This window comes from Canis lupus, chromosome 16, assembly GCF_048164855.1.
Source record: "Canis lupus baileyi chromosome 16, mCanLup2.hap1, whole genome shotgun sequence".
Taxonomy (NCBI): domain Eukaryota; kingdom Metazoa; phylum Chordata; class Mammalia; order Carnivora; family Canidae; genus Canis; species Canis lupus.
Genome location: NC_132853.1, coordinates 54,217,434 through 54,229,899, shown reverse-complemented (window position 1 = coordinate 54,229,899; position 12,466 = coordinate 54,217,434). Strand labels below are relative to the sequence as shown.

Sequence of the window (12,466 nt, the reverse complement as noted above, 5' to 3'; positions counted from 1 at the left end):
TGAACCCCAGGTCAAGAACCTCGATGTACAAGTTGCCTCCCGGACTCTTGTTTGTCTAGCTGTCCTTAGAGCCCCCGGCAGTCCCTGCTCCCCCAGTGGGGACCCTGCCCAGCTCCCAGGCTCCCAGGCCACCCTAACCCTGACTGTGGATGTCACACACCTGCCAGCGCTCTGCCCACGCCTGCGTGAGTGAGCCCAGGGGGAGCCCAGAAAGCACTGCCATCTACTCGGAGAAGCGGGAAGGAGGCCGAGCTCCCAGCCACCTGGGTCCAGTTCCAGAGCCCAGGAGGACTCGGGGGTGTGGCTGGCCTGCAGGTGGCAGCCCGGTGGCCAGAGGTCACCTCCCCACTCTCACCTGTCCCTGGCTCCAGGGCCTGACCAGAACAAGGGGCGGAGCCCTGGGACACCGCCGGGGCCAGCAGTTCTGGGCCAGCCAAGGGAACAATGGCCCTCAGTCTCCCCACCAGCGCCTGCCTGCCAGCACTAGTTCACTCTGCAAAGCGGCGCTGTGTCCGGGACACTGTGGGGCGGGGGTGGGCAGGGCCCCAGGAGGAGATGTGATCGATCAAGTGCAGGACCCAGGAAAGGGGCCCGTCTCTCCCTCGGATGGAAGGAGAGGGCCGAGGGCACGGGGACACGATGCCGGGGGACAGGACAGGCTCTCCGCACAGCGAGCGGCCTTTCCCGGCCTACCCCGGGGGCCCCAGCCCTTGAGGGGTGGGGGCGCGAGGCCTTCCCGTTCCTCTGTCCAGCACGGTCTGGCCACATAGCCGACGTCATGTCCTTGCATGTTCCCGTCCACTCCGCGGTGGCCCAGCCGGTGGGAACGCCAAGCCCTGGGTGTGACGGAGCCGGGCCAGAGCTGTGTCTGCGCCCCCCGTTCATGCCTCAGCCCTGGGGTCGGGTCAGCAGCAAACAGGCCTCACAAGAACCCGGCGACCCCTGCCCCTTTCCTGTTGGGAAAACCACGGCCCAGGCAGATGAGGGATTTGCTCAGAAATGTCAAGGGACGGCCGCTCAGCGCTGCTGTTCTGGGTCCTGGGGCCTGTCCCCTCACCCCCCCCCACCTTGGGTCACTCCCTCCGCTTGAGCGGCCATCGTTCTGTTGTTCAGTATTTATTTATTCATAAGGTGGTTTGGGTACATGCCAGCTGCCAGGTGCTCTTTTATTTAATCTCATAACGTCTAGTCCACGATGCTATGGCTACAGGCTCGTTCAGCAGAACAACAAACCAAAGCTAGGGCTTCCCCCCACCCCACACCCTGGGCCAGCACTGGGCCGTGTGACCTGTGAAGCCCCCCTCCCCGGAGTGACCACTGTGCTTGGGGGACACGGGAAAGGACACCCCATCCCGACCTCCCCGACCCCCGAGGAGGCTGGTGGTCGGGAGGATTTGGGCCCACGAAGTACCGAGCACAAGCCTGAACCTCCTAAAAACCATGCAGGCCTCCCCACCGGTTACTGTGACTTGGGGTGCAGTTGATGGAGGGCCTGGTGTGAGCCCCTGGCCCCTTGATGGCACAAGAGGCTTGCCAGAGGTCCCAAGGCTGTCCTTGGCTGTTGGGACTGGCTGCAGGTGTGTCACCCCGGCCCCGGGATGTCCCTGCAGAAGGTGCTCCTTGGGATTCCAGTTCAGTGGAATCGGTGAGAGGAGAAGTGAACACGGGGGTAGAGTACATTCGGGATGCAGCGGTTCAGTTCAGCAGGGTGGGGAGGTGCTGAAGGACCCCCGTGCCTACCCATCGGATGGTCCGGGCCTCTTGTCAGGCTTCTCCCGCCGCGGAACCCTTCCTCCTGAGAACCGCCTGCGGGAGCGCGTGTGTGGGAACCGCAGCTGTGTGGCCCAGGGTGCCAGCCCCGGGCTGACCTCGAGAGGGTGCTGCTCCCCCCCCACCCCGTCAACGCGCCACCCCTGCAGCTGCCAGCCGCCCCTGCCGTCCCCACACGCCCCGTGCCTCCTTCGCAGGTGTCAGTAAGATCGTGACCGTGGACGTGAAGGGAAGCAGCCCCCTGTGGCTGAAGGTGAAGGACCTGGCGGAGGGGATGACCTACAGGTTCCGCATCCGAGCCAAGACCTTCACGTATGGGCCGGAGATCGAGGCCAACGTTACCACAGGCCCCGGAGAAGGTAGGGGAGCTCCGGGCGGCCGAGGGGGCTGCTGCCCACCCACCCCACCCGTGCACACACAGCGTGCAGCCCCCCAGGTCGGAAGGAGGTGCCCAGAGCTGTGCTAGACCCTGGAGATGCAGAGACGGGGGAGGCAGGTGTAGTGGGGACGTCCTGGGGGGTGGGGGGTGGGATCCAGACAGACACATGGAAACACAAGCCAGGGTTCGCAGTACCCCGAAGGCGGCTCCGGCAGCGGAGAAGAGGAGGGCTGGGTGTGCGGGTGAGAGCGAAGGCGGGCCTGGGCTGTGGAGGATCACCTGCGCCCTCCGAGGGTTCCTCCAGGTGCCACATATGTCAGAGAGCACCCCCCCCACCCAGGGTTCTGGGCCCCAGGAAATCAGAATCCCTGACCAATCGCCCTGGGAACTTGCATTTGCACAGGAGCCTCCGGAGGCTCTTTGCCCGGTGCTCTGAGCACCACTGCTTCTGGGGAGGCGGGGGGGGGGGTGGTTGTCACAGGCAGGGGCCCCTGCCAGACTGCGTCCTCCCCAGACAAAGGTGACCGAGGGAAGAAAGGAGCAAGGGAGTCAAGGCCAGGCTGTGCACTGAGCACAGGGCCTGAGGAGGGTGGGGAGGGGGGACGCTGGGGACCGGAGATGGAAGAGTGGCTCTGTCGCAGTTTGTGACACTTCTCAGGGTCAGCCTGGGGCTGGGAGTGTTGTTCAGGCGCCTGCTGTGGTTGAGGTTTGCTCTCCAAAGTCCTTGTCACCCAGGCAGGCTGTCTTCTCCTGAACACAGAAGCCACCAGGCTGGGCCTCTGCTCCCTCCTTCCCTGAGAAAGGACACAGCCCATCTCAAACTTTCCCTGAAATCCCTCCCCCGGCTCCTCCTCCACCTCCTCCACCTCCTCCCCAGCCTCCTCCCTGCCTCCTCTGTCTGCCTCCCCTCCCCCTGCTCCCTGTCCGGAGGCCAGAAGCCCCGCTGAGCTAGGCCCCTGGGGGGTGAGGATGATGGGGGGGGCGGTGGCTGGAGAGGCTGCCTGACTTGCCTCTCACCTGTGGGCAGGTGTGGCCATGCTTCCCTTTCTCTTTGTGGGTTTCCCGGCCCCTGGTTCTGCAAAGAAGCTGGCTCGGGCTCCTGTGGGCCATGCAGCCTGCAGGACCAGGGGAGGAAGCTGGCGGGAAGAAGCCACCCCCTCTGCCCTTCACCTGCCCCCAGCCCCTCCTGTGCCGCCTCTTCACCTGAGCCAACTTCCCTGGGAAACAAAAGCAGGAAGAGAGCTGGCAAGGACAAAGGGAGGCGGAGCAGGGCCGCAGGGCCGTGGGGAGAAGGCGGAGGACAGCCTGTTCTAACCTGAGGCTTGAAGTGTCCCAGGCCTGAAGTGGGAAGGAGGGGGTGGCAGGAAGTTGGGGGGAGTCGGTGGGGGGTCCCTCTGAACCAGCGCTGAGCTGTGCCCTGCAAGTGTGGGCGAGGAAAGGACGTGCCACCACGCATCCTTGTCCTGGAAGCTTCTAGGCCGGGAGTTGCTGACTGTTGTCAGCCTTGAGTTCTGTCCTGTGCAGAATGAGAACTCGGGGGTCCTGAGAGCGCTCCCCCCACCCTCCTCACCCCCCTCGGGCTGTATCTCACACCCCCCCCCCCAGCCCCTCAGCTGCCTTTGCCCTGTGCTGTAGGCAGGATGCGCGTTGGGGAAGGAAGGAAGGAAGATGAGGCTCTCTGAGGTCACGGGTCGGCACTGGACATGGGCCGGGCGGTGGGCTGCCAAGTCTGATCGTGAGTCCCCGGCCTGCTGTCCCGCCTGCCAGCTCCGCGGGCCCTGGAGGCTCTTCAGTCTGGAGCTGGATTCCAGGCTCCCTCCCTGCAGGCGTCCACAGGACACACTTGGCACTCACTGGCCAAGCGGTCATCCCCCCCCACCCACTCACCCACTTGTTCCCCCGTCCCACAGTGCATAGGGAGCACCTACTCTGTGCCCAGCCCTGGGGGTGCAAGGCTCCAGGTCTAGTGAGGAACAGGCAGGTAGGAAACAGCGCACAGGGTGTGGGTTCTGGTGACAGTGAGAGAGGAGGGGCCCGGGACCCTCCATAGATGGAACTGGCTCTCACTCTTCTTACTGCACAAGTGAATTCTCTCCTGCTTCGGCCCCTGGGGCTGGTGCCTGGATGCCTGGTGACTGGATGGCTGGTACTGGGATGGCTGGTGCCTGGATGGCTGGTGCCTGGATGGCTGGTGCCCGGATGGCTGGTGACTGGATGGCTGGTGCCTGGATGGCTGGTGCCTGGATGGCTGGTGACTGGATGGCTGGTGCCCGGATGGCTGGTGACTGGATGGCTGGTGCCGGATGGCTGGTGCCGGATGGCTGGTGACTGGATGGCTGGTGACTGGATGGCTGGTGCCCGGATGGCTGGTGCCAGATGGCTGGTGACTGTATGGCTGGTACTGGATGGCTGGTGCCGGATGGCTGGTACCCGGATCGCTAGTGACTGGATGGCTGGTACCGGATGACTGGTGCCAGATGGCTCGTACCCAGATGGCTCATACCCGGATGGCTGGTGCCGGATGGCTGGTACCTGGATGGCTGGTGCCTGGATGGCTGGTACCTGGATGGCTCGTACCCGGATGGCTGGTGCCTGGATGGCCACCCTGATGTACCTGCTGTGCCAGGACAGCGAGCAGCAGAGCCCTTTCTTCCTCCTCCCCTGCTCCCAGCCTCCACTCTGGCCCAGCCTGGGTGCACCTGCAGCAGGGGTGGGGGAATTTCAGGCAGGAAGTAGAGAGGCCATTGCCATCCTAGGCCAGGAGACCAGACGTCAGGGAGCCCTTCAGCCCCCCAAAACTAACGCCCCACTTATCATGAGCCCTTCCTACACCATCATCACACCCACCCCTACTGTCCCCCTAGGTCACATCCCATCATTCCAAAAGGGCCTTACAGTTGGGGAAACTGAGGCACTGGAGGGCTATGTGAGTTGATCAAAGCCACCCCCATCTAGTGAAGTCAGGTCTCCTGGCTTTGAATATGGAATAGAGTGGGAGTGTGGGCGACCCAGAGAAGGCAGTTGGATCCAGCAGGCCCAGCTGGAGACGCACACCTAGGACCTTGGCGCTCGCAGGGTTTCTGGAGACTTCGGCCGGGCTCGGTGTGGCTGCCCAGCCCCTCCGCCGGAGCACGGGGAGACAGGCCGGGTGTCGTACCTCGTCTTGCCCACTGTGTGCCGTTCGCAGGTGCCCCCGGGCCGCCCGGAGTGCCCATCATCGTGAGGTACAGCTCCGCCATCGCCATCCACTGGTCCAGCGGAGACCCTGGCAAAGGGCCCATCACCCGCTACGTCATCGAGGCCAGGCCATCAGGTACACCCAGCCCCGGGCTGAGCGCCTCCCTCTGGAGCAGCTTCCAGGTCTTGCTTTCTCCTCCTTATGGAGTCCCTCCACCTGGCGACCTTGTGTCCTCCTGAGAAGGCGTTGTCCTACTCCAGGTGGAGCTAGAGGTGGCCCTGGGGCGAGTGGGAAATGGAGAGTTGCATTCTTAGGTCGGACACCCCCACACACACCCACTGGGGTCCCCTGGAGAGCAGCACTTAGCGCCAGGTGACGACCAACTCGGGTGGAAGATCATTCAAGAAACCAAAGGAGCAAAGTGTTGGCCCCTGCCCCCTTGGTTAAACACGGGGCCTCTCACGAGACCCCACTGACTGGCGTCCCGTCCGGAGGCCAGCTGTCCCCCCGGGGACCCTAGCCACCTCCTTGCAGTCCGTCTCTGCCACCCTGACGATCTCAGCAGTTCCTGTAACCCTACCAACCCCTCCTGTCAGGCCTGAAATCGAATCACAAGCGCTTCCAGAGCCATCAGGAGACCAGCCAGCCAGTGCTAAGTTCCTCGGGGGGGGGGGGGGGGGGGGCTGCTCCCAGGGCTCCCGCTTCACAGTGGCCATTAACAGCTGCTCCTCCCAGCTCCCCTTGGCCACCCCACTGCCAGCTCTGGCCGCCGCCAGCTCTCCCCGTTGCTAGGTTTCCAAATTCATCAGAGGTGCCAGAGCCGGGGAAGGGCTGGAGCCTTGTTCTTGGTAGGCCAAGGCTCTGTGATTAGCCGCTTGAAGTCCAGAAGGAACGAACAGCAAATAATAATCATAGTGGGAGGTAGTGGGGCATATCGGAAGCTAATGCTTCCCACGAGAGCCCCGAAGCATCCCGGTGACAGACTTCATACCTCGGATAACAGCGCCAATCATCTCGATAACAGAGAGTTAATGCCGGGCTTCCAGGAAGAGCCACCACCCTGCCATTGCCCTAATCTTCTGCTAATAATCGCAGCGAGGAATAGTTATTTCATGGAGCAGCTCAGATCCAATGCGGAGCTGGAAGAGGGCTGGGGGTTGGCTCTCCCCCACACCCCAGATGGTCCCTCCCCTGCCCTCCCGCACAGGCTGCCGAGTTGGCCAGGAGAGCGCCGTGAGCTGCTCCCCACCAGGCCCGTGCCTATGCTTTGCATCCGAGTTGGCCAACCCGGACGCCAGGCTGTGGAATGTTGGCTCCCAACTCCCGTCCTGCTGATTTTCCAGCGTTCCCTGGGAGGCCCAGCGTGGGACCTGGCGTCCTGGGGCGGGGGGCCGTGGCTCGGTGCGCAAGGCCGAGGTGGGATCAAGGCAGGACCCCTGAAGGGTCGGGTCTCGGAGTGGTGCCCAAGAGCTGCGACAGAGACCAAAGGAGGCTGTGACGGGGGGAGGGAGGGCAGAGGGCCAGGGGAAAGCCGTGCCTCTCCGTGGGGCTGCTGGAGAGCATCTCTCCACCTCCACGCCGCCCCCACACTCCCCGGCTCTACATCCTCCTCTCCAGGAGGAGATCCGTCTTGATCTGTGCTCCCCCTGCCTCGCTGGGTAGTATCAACCAAACACGCCTGCTTTCTACAAACCCAGAACTGGCAGGTACTGCCGAGCAGGGAGGGCCTCTCTCACTCAAGGTTTCTGGCCCATGGAACCGGCCACGCACATCAGCCGACTCGTGAGGCTGGAGGCCAGAGCCCCAGCATGACATTCCAGCAGCTTCTGGCCTGGCCCCGGAGCCCGGCCCTACCCTTTGTTTCTGTGCAGGGCAGAGCAAGGTGGGTCACACGGCGGGCCGAGGCCCCAGCTCCTGGGAGGCAGAAGGGTCCCGGATGAGCCCACTCAGCCAACACTGAGTCAGCCGTGGACCTCAAACAGCACCGTCCTGGACACCCAGAGGGTGTTGGGTGCCAGGTGGTGGGGAGCGACAGCTCTAGGCTGGAGCACCAGCCCTGCCACTTAGGGCAGCCTGACCTTGGGAGGATGGGTTCTCTCCCTCCCTCCCTCTCTCTCTCTCTCTCATCCATAACGTGAACACAGCAGTGCTTCCCTCTCCCCACGGCCACCGTGGGTGTGAAACATAAAGCCCATAGAACCACGTTGCTTGACGAGGAACAAGAGTCTCTGCTGTGTTGTCATCACCATCATCACTGTTGCCACGGTTGACTGGCATTGAAAGTGAACGACAGACCGTTCAAGGTCATGGGAGGAGAATGGACTGGCACCCCGATCCTCGGCTCTCAGGGCATGAAGCCAGAGCACCCAATGTTCTGAGAAGGTTGGGGAAGAAGAGTCGCCTCCAGTTGTCCCACCAGCACTTAGAGGATGCCCGTGCTGGGCGCTGGGCTGCAGAGGCGAATCAGGCTGGGTCCTTGCCCGGGAGGGACGGCACAGCCTGGTGGGGGACAGCCACAGGGTGCGTGAGGCAGATGCACAAAACAACTAAGACAGAAGATGAGGCAAAGCTCGGGACCCCACGCCTTGGTGAGGACGGCAGGACACAGATGGGCCCCCGCGGCTACTTCCAGTTGGAGAGAACTGGGTGGGCAGGGCCAACACCCTCGTGGTCCACAGTTCAGAGAGGACGATGGGGGTGATGGGGGCCTCCACCAGAGTTCCTGGCGTGGGTGGATCCGTGATACATGTGGTGAAGGAACCAGAATCCGTGAGCCCCTGGAAGAGGCTGGAAGCACCAAGCTGGAGCCAGGGAGTAGCCTGTGGACCCGACGGGCGGCTCTTACCAGAAGGAGCTCAGGAACGCTGCCTCGCTGAGGCTGCCAGGTGCCCTCCCCGGAGCGCGCCACAGGACGCAAGACCTAGGAGCCCAGCCACCGAGTCCTAAGATCCCTGGACTCCCTGGATCACCCCCACGCTTTAGTTGGAAAATCAGCAACAAGCAGAAGGGCTCCCCATCCTTCTAAGGGCCACGCCAGTCCCAGTGGCCCTGCATGGAGCCTCTGGCCGGGGGCCCGAGGTGGATGCTGCGGGGCCCCGGCAGGTGCTTGCACTTCTCTCATGGGGAGCAACATGCCCGCTGCTCCTTTTGAATGAGGTGGACGTGAATTCAGTCCCAAAAGGGTCAGACCCAGAGAGCCACGGACAGAGGGGCAGGCCTGAAAGGATGGAGGTGGTTGGGGACAATGTGGGTGGAGAACAGATGGGGGACCCCTCCAGGCTTGTCTGGGTGCTTTATCCCCAGCTTCCTGCTCCTCAGCAAGGAGGCAGCTGAGGATGGGCCCCCATCGGTCCGCACCCTCACAGGCAAGGCCAGCCCCTCCTGTGGCTATTTTAAAAAAGGGGTCTTCTTTTTGTCTGATCCCACTACTATATATATTTTGAATAGGAAAGGGGGGGTCAGAAAAAGAGGGGCCCAGTTAAGGAAAGGAGGATATACCCATGTGATAAAATCGTAGGCAACCACGTAAAGTCACGTTGACCAGCACTTTTAATGATGCAAAAACAGGTGATTTGAGTTCTTCTACACAGGTACCAGAATGCTGAGTCTCCTCCTGTGGGCGGTGGCGTTGGGTTGGCGGGTATCGTGTTTTCTACATACTACACGTCTTTAAATATTTTACAGATATTTTAATAAAGGGAACCAAAGGGTCGGAGACTCCAAAAAGCCATCTTTTGAAAAATACCTGCAGAGATTCAGCATTGACTGGGCAGTCCAGACAGGCCCTGCTCTCCGGGGGCAGCAGGTGGGGTGGGAGGGGGCTCCCCCTCACGGGGCGTCTCCCTCTCGACACTCTTGCAGACGAGGGGCTATGGGACATCCTCATCAAAGACATCCCCAAGGAGGTGACCTCCTACACGTTCAGCATGGACATCCTGAAGCCAGGCGTGAGCTACGACTTCCGAGTCATCGCCGTCAACGACTATGGCTTCGGCACCCCCAGCAGCCCCTCCCAGTCTGTGCCAGGTACTGCCCACGCACCAGAAGACTGGACCAGGGCCTGGGTCAGCTTTGAGCTCCGGTGGCTGTGTATCCCTGGGGTTCCTTTGCAAGGATTCCAGAAGCCCTGGGGGGGGGGGCTCAGTGGGGTTTGTGGACACATCCCTGGGCCCAAGATGAGAGCTTCTGTGAGCTCATCACCCGAGAGAATTCACTCAGGCCATAAACTGCATGTTTCTATGGAAACCACCCCCAAAACAGATGCAGTGGCCTGTGGAGCATTGTCTGGGGCTGAGAGGCATAGGACTGCCACCCCTCCCCTTCTTCCTCTCATGCTTCCCGTCCAGCGCATCTTGGAGGACTCACGGAGGACTCCAGTGCCAAAACCCATGACCTCAAATCCAATCACTTGCCCAACTTTTCATACCAAGGCCCCTTCCCTCAAGGCAGAAACATAGCTCAAAATGGTAACCCAGTGGGTGAGGCTCAGAAACCTGGCGGCCTCCCTCCTCCCACATACGATCTCCCTTGTCCAGATTGATAGAACCAGGGCACGGGGAATAGAAGAGCCAGCTCCTCATTAGGCAGCCCCCTGGATTAGTAGTGGTTTGTGCACAAAGCATGGTCTTGAGGGCTTTGAAGGAAGGAGAGCCCTGGCTGGAGGGAGCATTCTGAAGCCCCACACATGTCCACCCCCCGCCCCGTTCCCCTCACTTTCTGCTGCCAGAGAAAGACTGAGTCCAGTCCCTGGGGAGAAAGTCTCCCAGGCCTACCACACACCAGAAAGGTACTCCCCAAAACGAATGTGGGCCTGCCTGTCAAGGTAGCCCCTAGGCCACGGGTGGCAAGAGGAGGGGGAGGTAAAAAAGGAAAATTAGCATGCACACTACTGCTTCTCCGTCCTGTGTCTTTGGCAGACATCACTAATCAACCCTCACACTCTTTGCTGGCGAGTCCAGATGCAGCCTCAGAACTCAAAGCAGCCCTCCAGGCATCCCTTTACCAATGGATGAGAGCTGGTCCTTGAGCTAAAACTGTCCCTGCTGACCTTGTCTTAGGGTCTACCTCATTGCAATGGGGCACAGACTGTGCATGCCATAAACTGAGCAGGTGGTGGGGTCCCAGCTGGAGCGGGAGGCTTAGAGGCAGGAGGCACCTGACACCCCTGCCCCCATTCATGTTCCAGCCCAGAAAGCCAACCCTTTCTACGAGGAGTGGTGGTTCTTGGTGGTCATTGCCCTCGTTGGCCTCATCTTCATCCTGCTTCTGGTCTTTGTGCTCATCATCCGAGGCCAGAGCAAGAAGTACGCCAAGAAGACGGACTCTGGTGAGCTGGCACCAAGCCCTGCTGACTGGACGGGATGCTCCTGGGTCCACCTCCCTTTGGGCAAGGTTGGGGCCGGGGGTTCTCTCCTAGGAATGCACCTGCTCTGCTAGGTGGGGGGGGGGGCAGCCTGGGGCCCCTATGTACGATCTCCATCTCCCGTTTGGTCTCACCTCTAACAAGAGAAAGAGAGAGCATCCCGGCCAGGTGGGAGAGGGGAGGCCAGCGGTCTAAAGGGATGGCACGGCTGACCAGATGCGGTCTCCCCCTACCTCCCCCCTGCCAGGGAACAGTGCCAAGTCTGGTGCCCTTGGCCACGGGGAGATGATGAGCTTGGATGAAAGCAGTTTCCCTGCCCTGGAACTCAACAACCGGAGGCTCTCTGTGAAGAATTCCTTCTGCCGGAAGAACGGCCTGTACACCAGGTAGAGGGCTCTCTGCACGGCAGGGCAGGGGGGATGGAGTTTGGGGGGCCAGCAGCGCCCGGAGGTGAGGAGGACTCTCGGGAGGGCCGCAGAACAGGCAGTGTCCACGTGGTCTCACTGTCCCAAAATGGCTTTCGAGCTCAGGGGCTGGGGATGGCCCGCGGGGCCCAAGCAGCACCACCAGGGTGTGGAGGCCACAGCCCCATGTGAGAGCACAGTAGGGAGAAAAGGCACAGGAAGCGGGGACCCACCAGGGACAGCAAAATGCAAAGGACGTGTGCAATTTTCCCACCCAAACCTGCCACTGTTTGGAGCCAGCTGCTCCGAGGAGCGAGCGGGAAGCCGTGAGAGCCGCTGGCTCCAGCAGTGGGGCGGGCCCAGCAGAGGTAGGCCGGACAGACACACCTGAGGGGCAGGTGCCCGGAGTACCCCGTTATTGCTTATGCCTTACCTGTCTCCTCTCAATTCTGGAAGGGGCGCTCAGAGCGTGGACACCCTCTCCCCTGGGTCCTGACTCCTACCTCTTATGGAACAGTTTACTCCTCCTCACCCCACAAGTCCATGCTGCCAGCACCGTCCTCATCCTCAGAGGGCAGCGTCTGCAAACAGCCAGCCAGGAGAGGTCCCGGCGGGCGGTGCACCGGGCCCCTGTGTCCTCCTGACTTGTCTCCAGCCCTAGGTCCCCGTCCCCCACCCCAGCCCCACTCCCTGTGGCAGGCTGGGCTGTGTCCGAGGGCCAGGGCAGCTGCTGGGGCCCACCTGCCAGGGCTCACCTGATGTGACCTGGCATTCTTATGCTCCAGGATGCTCAGGAGAGATGGAGGGGGCCACCATCCAGCAGTGCCCGTCCACTCAGCCTCAGCCCTATTAACATTCCCGGTTCATCGGAGGGGCACGCTGGTCGGGCGCAGCTCACAAAGCTCCCCTCTGTCTCGTCCTGGAGGGAAGAGGCGATGTGTGTGTTCATCAGGAGGACAGAGGGAGGGGCGCGCAGGCCGGCAGGCCCTGCTCTCATCCCCCGCCAGATCCAGCTTTCCAAAGAAAGAGCCATTTGAGGCCGAGGCGGTGGGCCCAGCAGGTCCACTGCAGCCCCGCCAGGCTGGCTCCGGGACCCTGCCACACGGAACAACGGGGCATTTCACGGATGGCCCGGCCTCGCCTGCCTCTCACGCCCCCAGAGTACACACACCACGGCCCCCGTGTGTCCTCTACCCTGCTGTGTATACACAGAGATCCTGTTTGCACCAAACCAGCCCCGGGCTCTGGGAGTCCGACCCAGCCCTGGCCACACCGTCAGCTCCTCACTCACCCTGCTGGTGGCCAAGACAGCTCGAGCCTGACACCCCATTTCCACCCCCTTCCCCCTGCCCAGCATCACGCATTTGCCCATC

General features: G+C 62.0%; 1 protein-coding gene across 2 annotated transcripts in view; it reads left to right on the top strand.

Annotated features, from left to right (window-relative positions):
• SDK2 (sidekick cell adhesion molecule 2) overlaps window positions 1-12,466 on the top strand; it is a 256,823-nt gene that overhangs the window by 229,805 nt on the left and 14,552 nt on the right. For both annotated transcript variants that reach the window (XM_072781426.1, XM_072781425.1), the window contains 5 exons: window positions 1,968-2,129; window positions 5,337-5,462; window positions 9,189-9,353; window positions 10,513-10,653; window positions 10,937-11,075. In XM_072781426.1, coding sequence (XP_072637527.1) covers window positions 1,968-2,129; window positions 5,337-5,462; window positions 9,189-9,353; window positions 10,513-10,653; window positions 10,937-11,075 — 733 coding nt within the window. The remainder of the gene's footprint in view (window positions 1-1,967; window positions 2,130-5,336; window positions 5,463-9,188; window positions 9,354-10,512; window positions 10,654-10,936; window positions 11,076-12,466) is intronic.